Source organism: Corella eumyota, chromosome 2 (genome assembly GCF_963082875.1).
Source record: "Corella eumyota chromosome 2, kaCorEumy4.1, whole genome shotgun sequence".
Classification (NCBI taxonomy): Eukaryota; Metazoa; Chordata; class Ascidiacea; order Phlebobranchia; family Corellidae; genus Corella; species Corella eumyota.
In genome coordinates, this window is record NC_137491.1 from 19320507 (window position 1) to 19342144 (window position 21638).

Consider the following 21638-nt stretch of genomic DNA (forward strand, 5'->3'; position numbering starts at 1 on the left):
ATATTTTTGCATCATATTGTATTTTTCAATAACAAAATTGTAATAAAGTTTTTTTTGCAACGATGATGTATTTGAATTTGCAACGATGATGTAATTGAATTTAAAACAACAGTGGCTGGGAAATGTTACATCTGTTGCTAATGTTTGAATTAGTTAAATGTAAAGGATATCTTAATATACCCACACTTAAGCTTTACCAAGTTCACTTTGCAAAATTAAAAAAATTAAGCCTTTTAATTCACAGTTATAGAATAAAACAAATCGGAAAGAATTTACAAAGCTAACAATAGTTCAAAAATTAAATTTTTCGTAAAGAATATTCCATGATGAATCTTTACACCTTGATTTTGCTTATCTGTGCATTGTGGGGTAATTGTAGTTTTTATATAAAATAGTTACTTTTCTAAATAGAATAAAAGTACAAAATATACTTTGAAGGATTTAACAATAATTTAAAAATAATCTACTTATATAGCGTGTTTTTTATTTTAAGGAGGCGTTGATCTTAAACCAGTTGATAATGAAGAAAACCCCCAAAAAATTGGAACAAATACTAAGCTACTGGATGAATATTTTAATTTCAAGTGTAAGTATTTAAGCGATTCTTAGAACATAAGTTTTAGAAATTTTAACAAAAAATATAGGTAACATTTCTGTTTATTTTTTATATGCTTTCCTAACTATTTTTAGATATGACAAACATGGCGCTATCTCGAGATTGCGACGAATATTTGGCAAGGTTTGACGTTATTGAATTTGGGCGTCACGAAATATTTCCTTTCTTCAACGGAGTTGGAATAGATGTTTTGTGTGATCAAGTTACAGACGGCGGGGGCTGGACAGTAAGTGTTTGTTTATAAAATAATATTCAACTGGCAGCGTTGTGTAGTGATAAGAACTTGCTACACCACATGAGTTCGTGGGTTCAAGCTCTACTCTCTCATGTTATAGCACCCTTGGGTAAGGCGAAATACGGTATAAACTCCCGCTGGGCCAGCACTTAATCAGCAGAATAACTATTGGGCGATAATAATCTATAATATACCAAACTACCAAAGTTAACTCGAGAGTAGGTCGGGGTAACAGTTGTTACTCTATGTTTAGGTGTCACTTTATGTTTATTAATGTCACAGAAATGTTAAAAACAGTATTCCACATGTTAAAACTATATACCTTCTTATTTTTAAGATTGTTCAACGTCGAGTTGATGGAAGTGAAGATTTTTATAGAAATTACGAAGATTACGAAAATGGTTTTGGCAATATTGAAACAGAGTATTGGTTGGGTAAGTTTTTATAAATTTTTTGAACCTTGTTATAAAAACCATATAAAAGCCTTTTAACTATAGAATAAAAATATTTCTGTAAAAATAGTAGAAAATAAAAAAAGACTCCATGTATATCAAGTTTTTAATTTAAGAAAAAAAACTTTAATAACTCTTTATTTGCATACACTCCCAAGGTTAAATCAATGTTTGAACTATTTACAGTATTTCTAAATAATTTCATGTCTGTTGTTAGGCTTAAAAAGTCTTCATGAAATGACCAGTCATGGAAAATACGAAGTAAGATTTGACCTAGAAGATCATGCAGGAAACACAAGATATGCACTATATAGGTTGGTTTAACATAAAAGATACCAGCTAAGTGTGGTACATGTTGCATATAGCACTTTTTTTACAGCTGTTTGTGTTTTTGCAGAACAAAGCAATACAAATGTTTTAAACGAATTAGAAATATAAAACGCCAAAAAATATGTTCCTTAAAAATTTTATTTTTTTTCATAACTGGTTTAACAAATTTTGGCACTCTGTTTATATGTTTGTAGTCATTTCTTTGTTGGGCCACCATCAATAAGTTATAAATTAGAAATTACTGGCTACAGTGGGAATGCAGGTCAGTCCATTAATTTAAATTTCTATATAATTTAATAATAAAAGTTATAACTTTTTTTTAAAAACTGAGCTATTCTTTAAAAACTGATTAAAAAAACTACAAAATACCCTTTTTTGTTGTAGGTAATAGCATGTCGCAAGCAAATGGCATGCGGTTTACCACGTTCGATGCCGACAATGATGTCCACGACACAATAAACTGTGCACAAGCGTTCGAAAGCGCCGGCTGGTTTGACTCCTGCCATAACGCAAATATCAATGGTTTATATGGCAATCTCGAATTTGGAAAAGGGGTAAATTGGTACTCTTGGCTCGGGTTAAATTATTCTCTAAAAAAAGTCGAAATGAAAATACGAAGAAAGTAGAATATGTATTTAAAGATACAAATGTAAAAGTAAGGTGAAATATATATTGGTGATATGGTTTGATAAAGCATAAATGTAATAGCATACAGAATTCAAATGTAAGTGGTAATAGGGTAAAAAAAATTATCAACCATAATATGTAATTTAATTTTTATGTCACAAAAAATATTTATGACTTTATTGTCTTTATAATACAAACTAACTTTAAAAAAACTTTTTTTGAAGTGTAACTATGTTTATATAATTTTAAAAATAAATGAACTACGGAAACAACAATGTTTTATAAAGTTAAATTAACAATTTTGAACAGTTTAAAACCATGAATTATCTGGCTACAAAATTTAACTAAAGATTTGACGAAATTGTTTTTTGATTGTTTGAATTTTCTGTACTATACCTTCCTCCCCTCACGAAAAATTTAATCTTTTTCCAAAGTTTTTTAAACGCATCAGAGTATTGTAAAGGATCAAGCAAACAGTTAATCGGGAACAAAAACAACGCGGTAGCAATAAACAAATGATGACTAAACTCAGTTGCAAAACCAAATTGTACGTAAGAGGCTACGCATATAGGTAGCCAACGTAGAATATTAGTTAGAACAATCTTTGCCATTTTTCGTTGCATATTTTTAATATGTTTATTCGACCGAGAACTCTGTATGTTATTTTTCGAGGTAGCGCGGTATATGAGGTAGTAAGCAATGGCTATGTAAATAAACAAAAATAGGTTTAATGTTACAAGCAATGTCGGGTAAAACCACCCATTGTCACCTATCGGTACATAAAAATGTGGAACACATAATGCATTCTCGCTATGGAAACCGTATTGTCCCATTATCTGAAGCTGAGGTATTTGTGCATTTGTCAAATAGTCTTTAGGGTGCTGATTTAGAAAGAAAACAGTTTGATTAGCTGGTTCTAGAATGTAAATTAAATTTCGAGACAACTCTGCCAGCACTGGGAATCGAACGATAGACTGCAAGATATATTTAGTAGGCAGCCAAACACCTTCAACAAATATAGTAGTGTCCATGGCCGGAACTGCAGCAAGTACTATAGATACAACCCAAACCAAAGCCATGCCTATTATGACCCAAGACATTTTAAAAAAACTTGCCTCGATTGGGTTATAGGTAGAGTAGAGTCTTTGTGTTGTCATTACCACAAGAGTTAATAAAGTAGCTTCGCTTGCCAATATGGAAAACGAGCCCATAAAAGCGCACGAAAAACCACTGCGCCATTCCAGTTCTACATAACAATATATACCAGAATATTCTGCCGTCTTGATAGCAAGAAATAATAAATATATTGCCATAAAGGCATCCGCGACATTTAAGTTTAAAACCAAGAAGTAATTGGACTTTGCAATCGATTTATCAGGACCTAACTTTAACAGCTTTTTCAAATTATATACAAACAGCGCGACATTAAAACCCAAACCAACAGTTGCTATAAACCATAACCATATCCGTAATGGAATGCTTCGTAACATCTCATGTCTCGAATAATAGACATTATCGTCTAAAAATTGAGGACATTCGTCGCTGGAATCTGCACAGTCGTTTACACCATCTCTCAAGTAAGTGGACGGTACTGAAATAGGTAAGTCTGATTCGCAATAAAATCGTGAAGGACATTTAAGTTCGTCGGAGCCATTATTGCAGTCAGCTATACCATCGCAAACCTTTAAAATTTAAATATACAAGTTAGAAAATTGAATTACTTGTCAACAGCAAATTTTCCTTTTTGTCAATTTAAGTTTTTTAGATTTATTGGCTTACAATAATCTAGCCAACTGGTTTCGAAGCCAGCAAGAGCATTTAGAATTACTATAGATAGCTACAAAATGTAAGGAGTGGAAATCAAAAACTAATCTTACAATTCATTTTATTTTAATTACAACAAAATTTGTTTAACAAACCTTGTACATCGGTATGCTGATTGCGTTTCCATTTTTGGTCTGGCAATAAAACCTTAAAGGACAATCCATCTCTTCGTTTAAAATTTGTGGATAACAATCCGACCAAACCCCGTTACAAACATCCAACACCGTAAACGTGATGTTAAGATTGGTGGAAGATAGACACTGATATGATAACTGGTCGGTCTTGTTAAGAAGTGTTGGTATTGAGCAAAAAGATGGTTGTACTTGGCACGAAGATGAACATTCGTCGCTGAAATCAAAGCATTCTGGGACACCGTTACAGGCAACTGCTAAAATGTTTGTTGTATTTTCAACATTTCCAGAACACCTTTTAATCAAAAATATTAGAATTTATTCACAGATATTGCTATTTTTCAATGTAATTTAATGAGTTTAATGTACAAAAAACTTACAACATTTTATAATGTAATTTAGTAGGTTTAATGTTCAACTTTAAAATAGAGCTAACATTAATTTAGAGCTAACATAATATATTGATTACAATTGCAGAACAAAAATAACGATGTAAAAACCGAGTAAAAAACGGTTTTATCAAAATTAGATTAATTATTGAATATATATACGTTTAAATTTACCTTATTATTTTATTTCCAATCGGCCCTTTACGGCAATACATTTCATCTTTTGTGTTTAAACAGTCAATTATTCCATCGCAGACTTTATTTAAAGGTATTCGTGTAACGTTATCGCATTGAAGTTGAGCGCCAGGTAGTATACTGTTGCAGACATTTGTGGTTGTTTTTAGTTCGCAAAGACACTCGTCTGATGCATCCGGACAATCTATTACACCATCGCATAACTAAAGAATAAAAGTTAGATAAATACGAGAAAATAAAATATTTAAATGTTAAAGAAACCGGCAGCGTGGTGTAGTGGTCAGAATACTTCCTATCCTACATGAGATCCTCGGTTTGATTCCCCGTGTTCTTATGCTGTGTAAGGCGCTATAAACGTTAAGAATTTCTGCTGAACCAGCACTTAAGCAGCAGCATAATTATCGGGCAATTATATTCTAAAAAATGCCAAAATGCCACTTAAGACTGGGTCGAAGTAACAATTGTTAATCTATGTTCGGCTCGCGCATTCGACCTTCCTACATCATGGATAAAAATAAATACAAAAAAATATTTACCTGTGATGAAGAAATTATAGTCCCACTTGTAACACATTTGTGACATTTAAAAACGTCATTAACATAACACAAGTCAGAACGGTCACTACATTGTGCCACAGAATCTGTTAAGTAACGTTCGGGTAGATGGCATGCTTGTGAGTCTCGGCCAATCGGGCACTTGAAACCGGTCACGTGACGTATTTCGTCACTGCCGTCCAAACAGTCGTCATAATTGTCGCAAAATTGATCAAATAAAATACAATTTCCATTGTTGCATTCAAATTGGATGTTTGTGCAATTTTGTGAGGTAACGAAATTACCTAAAAAAAAAATTCAATATTTAGTTAGTTAGAAATAATTATAAAACTAGATTTATTTGATAAATAAAATATGGTTCGAAATTGTTTGATTCTTTTTTATAAATATAATTTATTTAGTAGGTTTATTAATTAAGTTATAAATTTAAATATGAACTTTTTTTATATTTAAACATAATTTTAACAAGCGAACACACACTCATTGATATTGTAATATAAAAGTAAACTAAATTTAAAAGCAAAATACCGATCTTAATTTTTTAGTAATCAAACAAGTATTAAAATATAATAATAACAAAACAATTAAAACACAAATTTTACACATTTTTTACTTATATTTTAACATTTTACTTAAATTTTCAACCAATATTTTTTATTTTAATGGACAGCGAAAAGGACGATTTTTGACGGCGACCAGAACGCTATTAAATTATTCAAGCGTTAAACTCACACTGATTCATTATTTTATAAAAAAAAAAAAATAATAATGATTAAACGATATTTAGCTAGAGTTAAATCTTCATTTTAAATAGCAACATACAAAATAATAATACCAACAACATATTAAAATTTTAGCAAATTTAATCTTTAAATTTTAATAATAAAATATATTAATTAGTAATTAGTAATAATTAAATGTCGTTAATAGGAGGTTTGCGATTCGTTGGGATAATAACAAACATACTAAAAATTTAGAACTTTTAGTTTTAAAGAACAAAAGTTATCGTCTTTCAAAATTCGTCAAATAAGAATAAAAACAATAATAATAATAATAAATATAATGACAATAACAATATGTTTCGAAATCTAAGATTTCGAACCATAATTATTGTCATCAAATTTTTTACTATTTACACAATCATAAATAAGCAATGGTGAACCTAAGGTCACGCTTATAGTACAGCGTGATATTACATACCTTGTATTATTATTAGAATAAAACTTGCAAGAACTTCAACTAATTCCAGCTTCGTATTCAACATTAAACCAGTTTTTAAACCTTATTTTTTAGCTCTTTTGTATAAAATCTACAATGTTTACAAATTTAGGATAAAAAAATAAACTAACTGTAAGACATTTTAAGGCCAGATTTTTTTTGCCAAGTTACATTTTAATTATAGATTAATATCATACATAAGCTACCTTTTTCCCCCAAAAATGTTTTTTTATTTTAACTGCTTACTTGTAACCTGCGATTATTTTGACTGTTTAAACTCTATTAAACTTATGCTTTTATATGAGTCACTTCACAACTAAATATAATTCAAAATTTTGAACTTATATTGTCACTGTGCCTTTACCTTGTTTGTAGCGTACCTGACTATTTTTTAAAAACCTTTTTACTTTAAGGAATTTAACTACCTTTAAATTAAAGTTAAACCTTTGAGTAATTTCTAAACCAGTGAGCCGAATCCATTGTAAAACTAAGGCTGTAATTTTGATGTAAACAGAGAAAAGTCAATTGGTCAAAATAAAGAATAACAACTGTTGTTACATTCAGAGTAGCGCTTTGGTAACTATAAAATAAAGTTTAAATCCTTACTGTTCACTTAAAAATACCTTGATTTTATATTTTAAAATTTTCTACTTAACCTTATAGTATTTATATTATGCTGATCTAAATCTTGAAGTAACTACAAAAGAAGTAACTGATAACTTGATACGGTCAGCTACTAGAATTCGAATTGCAAAGACTCTTTATATTTACCCCTATATATAAAAAAAAAAAAAAAACTTCTGCTATTAACACTAAAAATTGCAATTTAGTTGCAACGCAGTGTATTTATATATGGCTAAACCTAACATAATATATGTACCACCATCTGCCAACATAGTGCTAAGTTCCGACTCAACCATATGTGAATAAATGCTAGCGTAAGCGCGGGTTTTGTAAACACAATAACATAAAAATTGTGATTCAGTTAGGTTGACGTCACGAAATCTAACAACAGAAGGCAGGAAATATAGGAAAAACTCGAGAATTCAAATCTAAACGTCACAGCAAAATGAATCATTCAATTGTAATACAAAACGTAAACCGACAAACGTTGGATGTTTATATTTAAACATTTCTCAATACTGAGTATAGAAAGTTTTAAATGACAGCGCATTTTTGATTTATTTTAAAGTTTACTATAAATAGCTTTAAGCATATACTTAAATAGTGGTATATAATACAATAATTTGGGCGTGAAATTTACACGAAAATTCTTGTGTAAATAAAATAAGTTATAAAACAAATCGTAAAAGTTTAATAATCTTGGTAATATCATTTACGGTTTTGCTTTTATCAAAAGCTTTGATTTTTTGTAGTTTTTTCAACCCTTATAAATATTTTATAGCACTTTAAACACGTAACGTTACCCAATTAACTTTAGACTCTAGCGTAAAATTAGTTAGTATAAACACGTGACGTTATGAACATTGCGTCAAACAAAAAAATATTATTAACCAAATAAAATTTGGTTGTTTTAATATAATGACGTCACATGACGTAATTTTTACACAAATTAATAAAAACTAACAAAGAAATAAAAAAATATTCTATCTATTATATATTTACCGATATCTTTAGTCTTGTGGAAGCTTTAAAATATCCATTATTCCAAAAACATTTTCAAATAGAAAGATATTTAAAATATAACCTAAAAAATATAACCTTCAAAAAAATTATTTATATAAATCCAGAAATATAAACAAAATTATAAAACTGGTAAACGAACAAACTTGTCTAATATATATTTGCAAGTAAAAACTATACCTAAACTATAAACCTTTTTTAAAAAACAAACTAAATAACCTACTACAACTCATAGCAGTTCCTCAATGCAAAGCGTCAACTTTTCTAGAGAATGCCTTTCGAAAAACGCTTTTTATTTAATAAAAACGCTTTCCGTCGGGCACCAAAGCAAAACAGCTGAAGTAAATTTAAAAGATATCTGTGTTTTTTCTGGTTTATACTTTTTTGCATATGATAAAACAATATGTTTAATTCTATGTTTGACCTAAAAAAATTACACAAAATGATGTTTACATTCTAATTAATCATAAACATATGCGCTGGATAATCTATAACTTCCGACAATATCATAAATTTGAACTAGGGCCTTTGCATAAATACAAATTTGAACTTATAAAAGTTAATATAATGTTAAGTTGTTATACAGAGATATTTACGTAAAAAAGTTTAGTTAAGTCTCTAAAACTGCCAATGAAAATATTGGAAAAATGCATTTTGTTGTTCGTGGTTTTTGTTCTATCAGCAATTGGTAAGTAGTTTGCTGTTAAACTATTAAAAAACATTTAACCGTTTAGCTCAGCAACTCGTTAACGTTAGCTAACGTTAGTTAACTAACGTTGACGAGTTGAGTACACTAACGTTAACGAGTTGAGTACACCAATTTTTAATATTTATCAATTGGGTTATGATTATTATTAACAACGCAGTTACGTTTTTAACATGAAGTGAATATCAAACATTAGACTTTAAAAGCTGTCCTCGAACCCTTTGTAAAACTTCAGTTACTATGTCGTGTTTAAAACTAATTTTGTTGGTACTTCCATATATTATTTATTATATCTTGCTTAAAATTTAACTTCAACCTAAACAAGAATAGAATAGTAACCGACATTTTTAAACAGGTCTAAATGGCTTGAGCGGCAGTTATGAAGTATGTTCAAAATGTGAAATAGAAACCGTATGGAGATACACTGTACCGTACAATGTATGTGTTGTTCAGTTGCCCAAATCAATTATTACTGAAGTTATCACGAAACCAAATTCAAGTTGCGATGGTCTTTTGCATTCGACTGTTACTGAGATATTTTATTGGGGATTTGAAGTTGAAATTACAAGGGAACAATTATCTTCGTTACCCTGCTCCCATCTCAATGTGATTTGGTCAACAAAGAGTAATATCTGATATTAAAGTGTATAAAATTGACTTGGCGTAAAAAGAAAAAAATTAGTAATATAACTTTACCTAAATTGTTTTTACTAGCAATGCAACGACAACATATATTGGTGTCCATATAGATTTGGCATTACTGCATAAGGTCATAAGCTGACTATTAGGCCAATGCTAAACATTGTAGTTTTTTTAAGTTAGTTGGAGCTAACGGTACGACGTCTACTGCTGTTTGTCCCAAAAAAAACGGGCAAGTTAATTAACAGGATAACGTAATAAAAAATGTAATTTTTAGAACCATATTCCTGCCCGAGCTATAGATTGACTATCGACACAGCAAATTCTTCTAATTATATTGAATATAATGAAACAGTGCCACAGCTTTCACAGGGTACTGTGTGTGCTAGAGTTTTTACAACCAAACAACAAGTCGGATTTTTTGCGTACGTTGCAAACAACCAACCTAAAATGTTGTCGATTTTCACAGAAACTGTTTATCCTTCCAAGTTTTTGTTCTTTTGTAATTACGTCGCCCAACAGCAAAACTGTTACTTTAATGATGCTGATTTGTTCATGAAAAAAAACGTAAGTATTAAAAATATCTACTTTAAACCAACCACGAGTGGATTATTACTTGCGGCACTTTGAAAACAATAACTAATTTACTGATGGCCTGTTAAAGAGTATTCAATATCAACTTATAACATTTATTTGATTCTTTAAGATTCCTCTTCCTTAAGTAATAATGCTTTACGGTATGTTAACAAATAAACATTTTATTGATCAAGGTATAAAGAAATATGAGTACAATAGGCTATAACGTCAGTCATTAACTTAAAAAATCGTTGAATTTGTCTTTTAATAGAACCCATAACTTTTTTTTCTTTAAAAGAACCCATAACTTAGCTGAACCAAACACGATTTCAAACATTTCCTTACAGACCCATTTTTGCGTTTGGTTTGATTCCACTACAAATTCGTCTGGTCATTATATAAACGGAGTGGTACCACCAGCTAACGACATGCAAGTTACAGAATATACTGATGGTATTGTACCTGGTGGTGGTAGACTTGTTATTGGACATTTGTTCGGAGAAAAATTACATTTTCGTGGCCACTTCTATTTTAGGTAAGCTCTGGCATAGCTTTTTACTGATAAAATATTGCTGAGAATTATGAAGCTTACAAATTTGAATGAAATATCGTTATTTAAAATAAAAGATTGTTCAATATAATTGTGCAATTTTCGATAAAGAGAAATCTATCGCTACACCATTCGTTTGTTCTCAGACTGAAATTTGGAATAATTGCAAAAACATATAAAATTGACTAGGTATGCAATTTTATATTTAGTGGCAAAATATCGAATTTTGTGATATACGACCGAGTGCTTTCCCAAGACGAAGTTAAAGATGTGATAAACTGTCAATGTCCTGTAGACTACGTTGTAGCGCCAACCCCAGACAAAGTAACTATTTTTGGAGATGCAACAGCAACATGGACAGAGCAGTGTATATAGTAAATATGCTATGACAAAAACTTGCTGTTTTTTATGCTAGATAGTTGCGTAGTTATGATTGGGTATATTTAAAAGGATATATTAAGACATAGAGTCGGAAAGATATGATTGGCCCAATCATTTTATCCAATCTATTAGAGTAATTAATTTTAAATTTTTAGCTTTACGTTTTTGCCTTTATGAAATCTATTATATACATCGACTAATCATTTGTGTTTCTAAAAAATATATAAATATGACTTGTTTTGTTCTAGTATGGGTCTATTAATTCACCTTGTTGTTTATTCCGTCTAATAAATTACTTCCGACAATTCAATCGTTTGATATGTGTATATTAAACATCGGCTATAACTTTAATACACAAATGAGATTTAATTTGTAAAGATTTAAAAAGCAAACTTTTTCAAGCAATTAGATAAGAAAGCTAAGGTTATTCACCAATTTTTGCAATGGCAATTCTAATGAAATGCATTGTGGTGTTTGTATTCATAATTCGTACATCATCGATAACAGGTGAAAAAATAAACTAAAATAAAAAAAAATATTCTCAAATAAAATAAAAAATCTTGTTATTTTAGAAGCGCAATCTTGTCCAAGCTATAGATTGTCGATTGAAACAGCAAACGCCTCTAATTATTTTGAGTATAATGGCGCAGTACCGGAGCTTACACAGGGCACTGTATGTGCTAGAGTTTATACAACCAAACCGAGAGTTGGTTTTCTTGCATACATAACGAGTACGCAACATCAGATGTTGACGATTCTTTCTAAAAATGATTCTGATTCCGGGTTTTTACAGTTTTGCGATTTTTTCGCCCAACAACAGAACTGTTACTTGACTGATTCGGATTTGTTCACAAAAAGCGACGTAAAAATATTTTTAATGAAATAATAAGTAGATCGTTTTATATATAACTTGTTTAATATTTGTATCTAAAACTAAGGTCAACTGGCGGCCTCCTGTTACTAATTTTGAACTCTTGGTCTGATTATAAAAATTACTCTTTTCCTGAAAGGATTTTTCCCCACATTTATACATTTTAAAAGGTTTATTAAACTGTAAATAAAACTTACGTTTTATTCAACACACCATAGGATAACTTTTTTTGATTTTGAAATTAAAATTTTTCAGTAATTTATTATGTTTTTTTATTGTAAAAAATATACATAACATGTAAAAACTATTTTTTTCTTCTTGGTTTTTCTTCTTGTTGTAAATAAGTTTTAATTGTTTTAACTTGATCAATATGATCAGGTAATTGAACATATCGAATTGAAGAAGACTGAAAAATAAAAACCATGATTTTTCGCAAATATTTTCACCAAAATTATTAATTATTTATTAGTATAATAGTTATAAATAAATTAAAATATCTAGTTCTTAATTTTACAAAACAAAAAAATTACCTTAACTAAAATCTCATCCACTTTCAGTTGTTTGTCATTAATTTTACAAAGTTTTGCTTTGCTCAGCGTTAAATTCCCCAAACCATCTACATTAACCAAAGTACCGGTAATGGTACTTTCCTGTATAGTTTCTATAGTTAAACGCTGGTGTTTCATGGCAATTAAAAGACCAGATAATGTGTTATGTTGTAAATATCTTTCTCTAGCTAGTGACGACATATTTTTCTGTGAAAAAATAGCTTTTTTTGTCAATTATAATTTTTTGATATATATATATATATATATATAAAATTAAGAGCATCTATTACAAAAATGGGATCACGTATGTTGTCCGGTAAACAAAAACATTGTTCCGTTTACGTAGGGGAGAATTTAGTAGGACCGAACACCAGAGGAAAGAATTTAGGAGGACCGCAGTGTAATTATGTTTTGTCCAGAATCAAACAATATACATGACCTCAAAATTGTTTAACATGTTGTTACCTTTAATTAATATTGCTGTATTGAGTTGAAGTTTCTGGTGTTATTGGTTGTGGATTGAATCCAATTCTTCGCTGAACTTCGGCCTGATGATTTTGGTTGCTTGTTATGCCTGGCCTGAGTGTTTGTAGAATTTTTGGTGTATCGGTGTGTTTCTTGCTTCCTTTGTCCTTAGTTTCCTAAACAAAACAAAAAAACGAAGATTTTATTAACTCAACTGTATATAAATTCAACTTAGCTTAATTTACCCGCAATGGATACCCTGATTAGAGCATAACACTAAGTTATTGGAGCATAATACTGATTAGAGCATAATACTTAGTCAATAATAAAGTTAATTTCTCTGCCTAGCTAAAGTTAGTGGATACTAAAGGGAATATACATGAACAGAAATCGTGTCAATATATGTTTGTGTAAATATCAATGTTTTTGTAGTTAAGTTAAACTAATAAAAATTAAAGAATTTTACCATAGTTTAGAAATGTCATATTAAAGTAACTTGGAATTAATAAATATAAAAAGGAGGGGCAATAGATTGAACTTAGTAATTTTATTACTTTACAGCAAAAAATTTGCTTTTGTAGCTGCCAAGACCCTTTGTTCGCCCAAATATTAGAAATAATAGAGGTATAAATAGGGTTATATTAAATTTATTTCTTCAAACTGCCTCACTGCTTAATACTTAAAGGAGCTGAAAAATTGTATCACATATTAGTCATAATCTTGTTTACATAAAACTACCCGCATCTGAGCTAATACACATTAACAAATAATTAACTGTCATATGCATTGAAACAATTAAAAAGTTTTTGTATACTGTAAAAAAATAATTCAGATAAAAAATAGTGTAAATCTGTACATACAAACTGACATTGCAAAAAATACTTGACAAACAGACAAATTAAGACACTTACCAAATGGTGCAAGTATTGATTCAATTCTTCAACTTGTAGAAGTGTTATTTTTGAAGGTTTACGACGAAGCATTACTTACTTTAAACCATTAAATTAATTTTTAAAATCTAAAATGTTAAACTTATTTCATCGTAAAAACAAAATAAATAACACGCGCTATAGGTGTTGTAACTATGTTTGACGCTAAAAATTTTGATTATTTAATTATCCTCGCACTAACAGTTTTTTAAAAATCCAAAAACAATGTAAAGATAAAAACAACGCAAACACATATATTTAAAATTGCTTAAATTAAAACATTTTTGTTATTGTTTGCTAAATTAGAAGGTTTTTAAATTATATCGCTTATAATTAGTTTTTTTGTAGAAGCCGGACAAGTAAACCTTTTCCCAAGTTCACATTGCCGATCGATCCATCATGAAAAAATCGGAGTGTTGCTAAATAAACCTTATTAAAGTTTGACATTTTTAGTAGCGTGTTGTTTTGTATTTATTTATTCTATAATAAAATAAAAATTTTAATTAAATATTAGGTTCGGGCTATTACATTATACGTCATGTTAGCGAGTCAAAATCTACGTCATATAGCTGTCTATAACACCATTATCATACGACAATTTGCAAGTATTTTTAGCAGATAAAAAAACCTAAAAAATTAATTACGCCATCATGTTTTAATTGCTTTCTTGCTTTTCACAAACAAAAACTTTACTAAAAATTTTTAAACACAAGCAGTATTCTATGAGGCAATTTCGTTTACACTTCCTTCCTTTTTTGATTTATTTAAAGTCAATTAAAGGCATATGGTAATGTTTATACAAGCTTGTTACAATATCTTTAACAGCGCGTGTTAAACAGTGACAGCCATATATGCAATATAAATAAGATTAGCAAAAAAATATTTTAATTAAAATATTAAGGTGTATATCAAATTTGAAAAAAATTTAACAATAATATTTTGTTTAGTTTGTAGTCTTCTTGCTAGAGACTTATGTGGAAATGCTTTATGCCATTTACTGCTGTGACCTACAACGTAGATATAACAAATATTTTATAGAATTTGTCGCTATGTAGGTAATTAATTATAGATTAAATGTGAGCAATTTATAAATAGCACGAGGTAAACAAGCCGATATAAATGCTTTCCGTTTAGTCATCACGAAATTTGGTCGTTAAGTTATTAGTTAGTTTAGTCAGTGTTAAAGCAAAATAAATCGCTGTCTACAGTTAAAAATTTTTATTAACTTTGACACAATTTGGTGGTTTAAAAATTGAAAAAATGACAAGCGTTCTCAAGTCGTATATTTATATACCATTGGTATTCTGGTTGATTTTTGCTGTCGGTTTACTTGGCTGGTAAGGATTGTTTATTGCAAATAAGATTTTAAGTTTAAGTATACAGCATAATCAAAAGGGCTTACATTTTTGTATCTAGTAGTCTAAATATAAACACCGGCAGCGTGGTGTAGTGGTAAGAACACTTGCTACACCACACATGAGGTCGTGGGTTTAATTCCCACTGATCTCATGCTGTAGCGCCCTTGAGCAAGGCGCTATAAACGGTATAAACTTCGCTGAGCCAGCACTTAATCAGCAGTATAGTTATCGGGCAATTATAATCTATAATATCCCAAACTGCCAAAGGCATCTTGAGACTGGGTCTAAGTAACTGATGTTACTCTATGTTTAAGTCGCGCATTTGACTTTCCCACATAAAATGCATATATAGTTGTGTACACATTTTTTAACTTTATAACAGTTTTCTCATAGTTGTGTGGTATAAATAAATGTATGATCACTATAGGTCTACCTGTCATTGAAGTTCCTAAAAATTTCACTAAACGTCTGTGTTACTAAAACACTTCTTACTTTTTTAGTTACGGAATAGCCCTTAATTCAGGGCGTATTGTGTCGCCACCACTTGCCCCTTTTGTGAGTGAAATTGGTGCTTCATCACCTGAAAGCAGTTTATTTACTTTCGTGTTAGCATGGGCTTCTTTCTTTGGATTTGCAACTATTCTGTTTTATTACAAGTAAGTGTTTGCTATATCGAGTAAAAACCTTATACAAAAAAAACATTTACAAATACCAACATTATGCTTTAATAGTTTTTTTGTTTAAACAAAATATTAACAGATATGTTATTCAAGTTGACAAACAGTCTAAGCTTAATACAGCAGCCTTTGTGTTTGGAGTTATTACGATGTTTGGAGCAATTATGTTAGGATCGTTTCAGGTAAACTGAACTTATCAAATGATGTGTTATTTACTTAAGTAAGATTTTAAATATAAACTGTATTTCTTTCTAAAAGATTAATAAGTTTTGTAACAAAAATTGTTTTTTTATATCTTTTCTGTTTGTGACAACTATTTCAAGGCACTATACCACCTCTTTTTATTCGTAACAACTGATCTACAAGACTGGTCTTTAAATAAATCAGTAACATGTATTTTTTGTGTTGCTAAAAAACTTGCTTAAAAATTAAATTCCCCTATCGCATTACATACATGTAATGGCATTGCGCTACTAAGAGCAAACATAAATATTTAGCACACATTTTAGATTACAAACTTTTTCATTCAGTAATTAATTTAAAAATTTTGTTTTGTAGTTTATGGGTGATTTAGTGACACCCCATCTTATCGGAGCGTTTTTGACTTTTGCTGGAATCTTGACTTACATGTGGCTGGTTATAGCTCTCAACTTTAAGCAACTAGCAACTAAACCTCAAATGCATTGTGCAGCAATCGTCTATGTGCGATTAGCTATGGCTATTGTACAAACTATCACTTTCTTTATAAGTGAGTATACAAATTTAAGGATATATTTATGATTTAATACTGCTTTTATCGCAGCGTCTTAAGATAGAGCGCCAATAATAATTACAGCATTGTCAATTTAAAATTAATTAACTGTTTAACTATACAATATTAAAATAGCCTGGTGTGGTCATTTAAGTTAAGTTTTAAGTGTAGTTGTATGTTTTGTATTATGTATACATTATATTAACCAACTTATTTTTTTAGGTATTATTACCTATATCGTTGTGCAGGTATGACTACTTAATTTTATTTAAAACATAATATATTTCATATTGTTTAAACTAAAATGTATAAAAAACTGTGTTTTTTAGGCACTTTATTTATATAGCGTAATTAACTTTAAAATCATATGTTAGTAAGATTTCGATAAAATGTAAACATTCACTTTTAAAGGGCTACCAAAGTAAATAAACTTTAAATTACTTTTTCCAGTTTACACCAAACAGCGCAATAATTAGTACATCAACTTATACCGAATGGATATTCACATACACAAGCATTACTAATTTCGCAACACTGGCTTATGATCTATCTAAGATTCGGGGATCTAACTTCCAACTCGAAATTGAAGGGGAAGTGGTTAAAATTGATACAAACTTGGGCGAAGATACAAAAATAAATGCTGGTAACCCAAATCCTAACTATACTGAAACAGAGACTACTTCCACATAAATGAAAACAAATATTGTTGTAATAGAAATGTAAATTTGCACAAGTAAACCAACATCACAAAACATAACCTTACTTAAAGTTTACCTATTTATTTTACAACTAACTTTTGTGGAGTAGAAAAGTACTTGTGTAATATATGATGTTAGTAACCCTTTAAACAAATAACACATACTATAACATTCTTATTTTTATAGTACACACTTAAAGTACAACTAATATTGATAGCAAATTATTTTAAACACAAATTAGATACTGGCAAACATTTGTCAATAAATGTTTGTCTAATTTTAGTTATACAATACACTAATAAATATTTTTAATTAAAACTCTTAAAAAAACCTTGTTTACACCTAAATCTTCAACAAAACCTTTCAGCTAAACGGTTTAATAAATCAAGTTACTTGTTCAATAACACTAATATATAATACGAAATGCCTTTTGTTAATAAATGGTACATGTTATATAAAAACTTAATTAACTAAACTTTAAATTAAAAAAAATTGTTTATACTATTAACGAAAATTATATGCTCATTTGTTTTTGTCTGCATTAATAAAAATAACAATGTATCAAATATTTTATTGTTGTATAGATTTATAGTTGGATATGGCAAAGCAAACTATAGGTATTTAAAAATTTAACTAAAAAGAATTTTAACATAACAAACAATTTAAAATAAAAAAAAAGCAGTTATCTTAACCCCAACAATTTTTTCTAACATTGCAACAGTTTTATCTGTAAAAGTGTACTTTTTTTAAATGTAATATTTAAATTCTTTAAAAAAAATAGAAATTTCAGAAATTTTTAGGCACATTTATAACAACAATTATTGCAAATTGCTGTTGTTTGTATGTTGACAAGTGCTAATTTATCATCTGCGATTAAAATAGGAAACATTCTTTAATATATTACGTTTTTTATACGCTAAACCATTACTGATTATATAGACGTTGTGCATTTGTTTATGTTTATATCAGAACTAACTAAAAAAGAGCAATGAAATGTTCTTTCGTTTGGTTATGATCAAATTTTTAAAAATAAGATTTAGTTGTAATTTTGTAGGTAGCCAAAAAAAAGTAAAAAGGTTGTATTTGGTTTTTAAAATTTATCTAGATAGTAACTAAACTAATACAAAACAGTAAATTATTTTTCATATTATGCTTAGGTTAAAGTAGTAATAAAAAAATGCAACTTGGTGTTAAATCACTAAGTTTTTTAGAAAATGACAAGCGTTGTTAAATCGTATGTTTATTTTCCATTAGCTTTTTGGTTGATATTTGCAATTGGAATTCTCATCTGGTAAGTCATATATTGCAACTAACATAAAGGCTGCAAGTAATCTTATTTTGTCATAAAAGTTTTTTTTTTAATTATATATAGGACTAACTGTGTATTTAACCCCCAAAAATTATTATTAATTAGACAATCATTTTAAACTGTTGCAAATCCAAGCACTTTTTTACCCATTTTAACTATATATAATCTATATTAATATGATGCAACTGAATTAACATAAATCAATCTATTTTCTGGTCTGAACATGCCATGTTAATTGTGTTTTACATAAAGATTCAAAATAATCTAGTGAATAAAATAAAAAAACCTAGTGAATAAATCTAGAACTTAAAAAAAAATTATTAGGCTACATAGATAACCTTAATTAAACACAATTTATAATTTTTAGTTATGGATTAGCTTTAAACTATGACCATATCGTATCGCCTGTATCTCCTACATTTGTGAGTGAACTTGGTGTATCTGCGCCTGAATGTAGTTTATTCACTGTCGTGTTATCTTTGTCTGCTTTTTTTGGACTCTGGACCGTTCTGATCTATTACAAGTAAATTTTACGCGAAATTTTTGTTTAAAAATCACCAATTTATGCTATAACACAACGCTTGTTTAACAGATACGTTATTCAAGTAGACAAGCAATCTAAGCTAAACATTGCAGCCTTGGTGCTTGGAGTAATAACTATGACTGGGGTGCTCATATTAGGATCGTTTAAAGTAAGTAGTTTGTATGCAAAAGTGTTACCTTATGTTGTTAAGTTAATCTACTGCTGCTTTATAAACCAGTGACCTGTTATTGCATTAAAGATATGCAACTCGTAGAATAACATTTTATTTACTTCTCATACTGAAATCACTTAATTTTAACCTTTGACACAAACTTAATTAGGATAAAGCTCCTAAGCCAATATAGTTCTAAAACAAGGCCTATATTTTATAAATTGGATAACAAAAAATAAAAACTATCATTAATTAATTCTAAAAAAGAGGCATTTTGTTCGGCAAGTATTCTACAAAAAAATGCTATAAAAAAATTTGCACAAAATGTTAAATTCATTTGATATTTACGCATTTTTTTTTATTAATTTTTTTGATTAATTTAGTTTGAGAGAAGTACAATTGCAGAACATGGTATACATTTAGTTGGGGCGTTTTTGTCATTTGCTGGAGGCGTAGTGTATATGTGGTTGGTGGTCTCAATACATTTTAAACAACTAGTACCTAAAGCACACAGTCTAACAATTGCATATGTGCGAATAGTTATAACTGCTATACAAACCATCACCTTTTTTGTATGTAAGTTAACAAATTTAGTTTTTATTTTTAAGTAAGTCTAGTGTTAGGTCCCCGCTGTTGCCATGTTGTAGGCCTTTGTGTTAAACTTCTAAAACTAACTTACATAGCCAAGAATAACAATACAAATTTTTATAATAAAGCAATTAAAGAGTGTGAAGAATGTACAAAAATTGTTTACAAAAAGTTAAGGCCAAAATAATTTAGAAAATAATCATAAATTTTTTTTTATTTTTAGGTGTTTTTGCATATATTGGTTCACAGGTAAAGTATAATAAATGTTAAATAATAAATTAACTTTTTCTTAAGCTAAAATTGTTATTCAACAAATCTTTATGTGTTAAACTTGTTGCTAAAAAAACTTGTTCATAACAAACTACGATATGTTTTATATATTATACAGTTTATACCAAACAGTGCAACAATTTGCCTAACAACATATACCGAGTGGATATTTGTCTATATAAGTATATCTAATTTTGCGTCGTTGGCATACGAACTATCGAAGATTCGAGGATCTAAAATACAACTAAAAATTGAAGAAAGAAAAGATGATAGAAACTTGAGTGAAAAAACAAAATTTAAAGCTGGAAATGCTAATCCTAACGGCATTAAAGTTCAAACTACGTCAATTATAGTAACATAATCAATGTTTAAACATGACTAAAATGAATAAACAAACCCCTCAATTTAAGCAAAACGAAATAACATTTAATGCAAACCCACTCTTGGACAGTTAAAAAACTCTACATAAACTTTTTAGAATTAAATGTAGTTTTTTATAAAACCTGTTTATATATGTATTTATAGAATAATTTTTCAGCTTTTTTTTCAACTAACATTGCTCAGTAAATGTTTTATGAGTAAAAAGATTTGTCCAAAAACTAAATTTTAAACTTCAAAACAATATTTACGACTGTTAACTATAAGTTGTTAAAACATTAAACAGTTTCTATAAACTTATTAAACTTAACTTTGCTTTTAAATTTCTTGTATGCAAATTAGAAAAGTAAAAATGTAAATATAACGTTAACTTTTTTGTAGAAAATAAAAAATAAATTACGCAATCTAACTCTTTATAATTAAGATTTATAATTAAAAATTACTCAAAGCATTTTATTCAGAATAAAAAAAATGAGTTTCTAAGAAGTCGACTAAAAATATTTTTGATATACCAAAAATAGTGCTTTATTTATATGTGTGCGATTAGTAGTCTGTTTAGCCTGTTTTAAATTCAAGAATAAGCCAAAAAGTTTAAAAACTTTAAATATTTTCTAACAATATTGTTATTTTTCAAATTTGTATGCCACACCAAACTTATATTTAAGCAAATCAAAAAGTTAAGAATTATCTAATTTCCGTTTCCAGTAAAACTAATTCTAAAAATATAGTTGACAAAAACAGTGACTAATTACGTATTCTCGTGCCTAATGTTTTAATAAACAACCAGTAATTACTTACGTTTTACCAAAGGTTATTGCTAGTTGACATTTAGAATTTTGGGGAAAAAACGTAAATGCTAAATAGCATGTACGCATTTTCAAAACAAATATAAAAAAAAAATTGAAAAGGACCATAGACTATATAAACTAGCTAGACAAGAAATATGTTACAGACACTAATTAGTGTATAGAACAGTATTTAGCGTTATATATCTCAACAGATTTTTAAAATTTAATTAATATTAAAAAGTTTAA

The 21638-nt window shown here is 28.8% G+C and overlaps 7 protein-coding genes across 8 annotated transcripts; 5 read left to right on the forward strand and 2 right to left on the reverse strand.

Annotated features, from left to right (window-relative positions):
• The first annotated feature begins 326 nt into the window (after positions 1-326).
• Positions 327-2259, forward strand: LOC145742618 (microfibril-associated glycoprotein 4-like). Its single transcript, XM_082560395.1, has 7 exons — positions 327-369; positions 494-586; positions 691-842; positions 1189-1285; positions 1521-1617; positions 1828-1895; positions 2018-2259. The coding sequence occupies exons 1-7, from the start codon at positions 327-329 to the stop codon at positions 2257-2259; spliced, it is 792 nt and encodes a 263-aa protein (XP_082416521.1).
• Positions 2260-2318: 59 nt separating this feature from the next.
• Positions 2319-6664, reverse strand: LOC145742956 (uncharacterized). Its single transcript, XM_082560802.1, has 5 exons — positions 6554-6664; positions 5336-5637; positions 4779-5002; positions 4180-4510; positions 2319-3942 (listed from the first exon to the last, which is right to left on the reverse strand). The coding sequence occupies exons 1-5, from the start codon at positions 6615-6617 to the stop codon at positions 2605-2607; spliced, it is 2259 nt and encodes a 752-aa protein (XP_082416928.1). The 5' UTR covers positions 6618-6664; the 3' UTR covers positions 2319-2604.
• Positions 6665-7640: 976 nt separating this feature from the next.
• LOC145742620 (uncharacterized) lies at positions 7641-11061 on the forward strand. The gene is made up of 5 exons (XM_082560396.1): positions 7641-7667; positions 9375-9546; positions 9838-10127; positions 10484-10671; positions 10896-11061. Exons 1-5 carry the CDS (start codon positions 7641-7643, stop codon positions 11059-11061), a joined length of 843 nt encoding a protein of 280 aa, XP_082416522.1.
• A 370-nt stretch (positions 11062-11431) lies between these two features.
• LOC145743336 (uncharacterized) lies at positions 11432-12139 on the forward strand. The gene is made up of 2 exons (XM_082561271.1): positions 11432-11574; positions 11640-12139. Exons 1-2 carry the CDS (start codon positions 11511-11513, stop codon positions 11951-11953), a joined length of 378 nt encoding a protein of 125 aa, XP_082417397.1. The 5' UTR covers positions 11432-11510; the 3' UTR covers positions 11954-12139.
• LOC145743337 (U7 snRNA-associated Sm-like protein LSm10) lies at positions 12102-13994 on the reverse strand. 2 transcript variants are annotated; one of them, XM_082561273.1, is made up of 4 exons: positions 13863-13994; positions 12952-13127; positions 12469-12693; positions 12102-12344 (listed from the first exon to the last, which is right to left on the reverse strand). In XM_082561273.1, the coding sequence occupies exons 3-4, from the start codon at positions 12685-12687 to the stop codon at positions 12243-12245; spliced, it is 321 nt and encodes a 106-aa protein (XP_082417399.1). In that variant the 5' UTR covers positions 12688-12693; positions 12952-13127; positions 13863-13994; the 3' UTR covers positions 12102-12242. The 2 variants fall into 2 exon arrangements, with proteins under 2 accessions (XP_082417399.1, XP_082417400.1); XM_082561274.1 differs by lacking the exons at positions 12102-12344; positions 12469-12693.
• A 952-nt stretch (positions 13995-14946) lies between these two features.
• On the forward strand, positions 14947-17760 carry LOC145743398 (DNA damage-regulated autophagy modulator protein 1-like). Its single transcript, XM_082561348.1, has 6 exons — positions 14947-15217; positions 15739-15894; positions 15998-16097; positions 16474-16663; positions 16889-16914; positions 17117-17760. Exons 1-6 carry the CDS (start codon positions 15141-15143, stop codon positions 17354-17356), a joined length of 789 nt encoding a protein of 262 aa, XP_082417474.1. The 5' UTR covers positions 14947-15140; the 3' UTR covers positions 17357-17760.
• Positions 17761-18578: 818 nt separating this feature from the next.
• LOC145742621 (modulator of macroautophagy TMEM150B-like) lies at positions 18579-20587 on the forward strand. The gene is made up of 6 exons (XM_082560397.1): positions 18579-18655; positions 19041-19196; positions 19266-19365; positions 19752-19944; positions 20180-20205; positions 20345-20587. Exons 1-6 carry the CDS (start codon positions 18579-18581, stop codon positions 20585-20587), a joined length of 795 nt encoding a protein of 264 aa, XP_082416523.1.
• The last annotated feature ends 1051 nt before the right edge of the window (positions 20588-21638 follow it).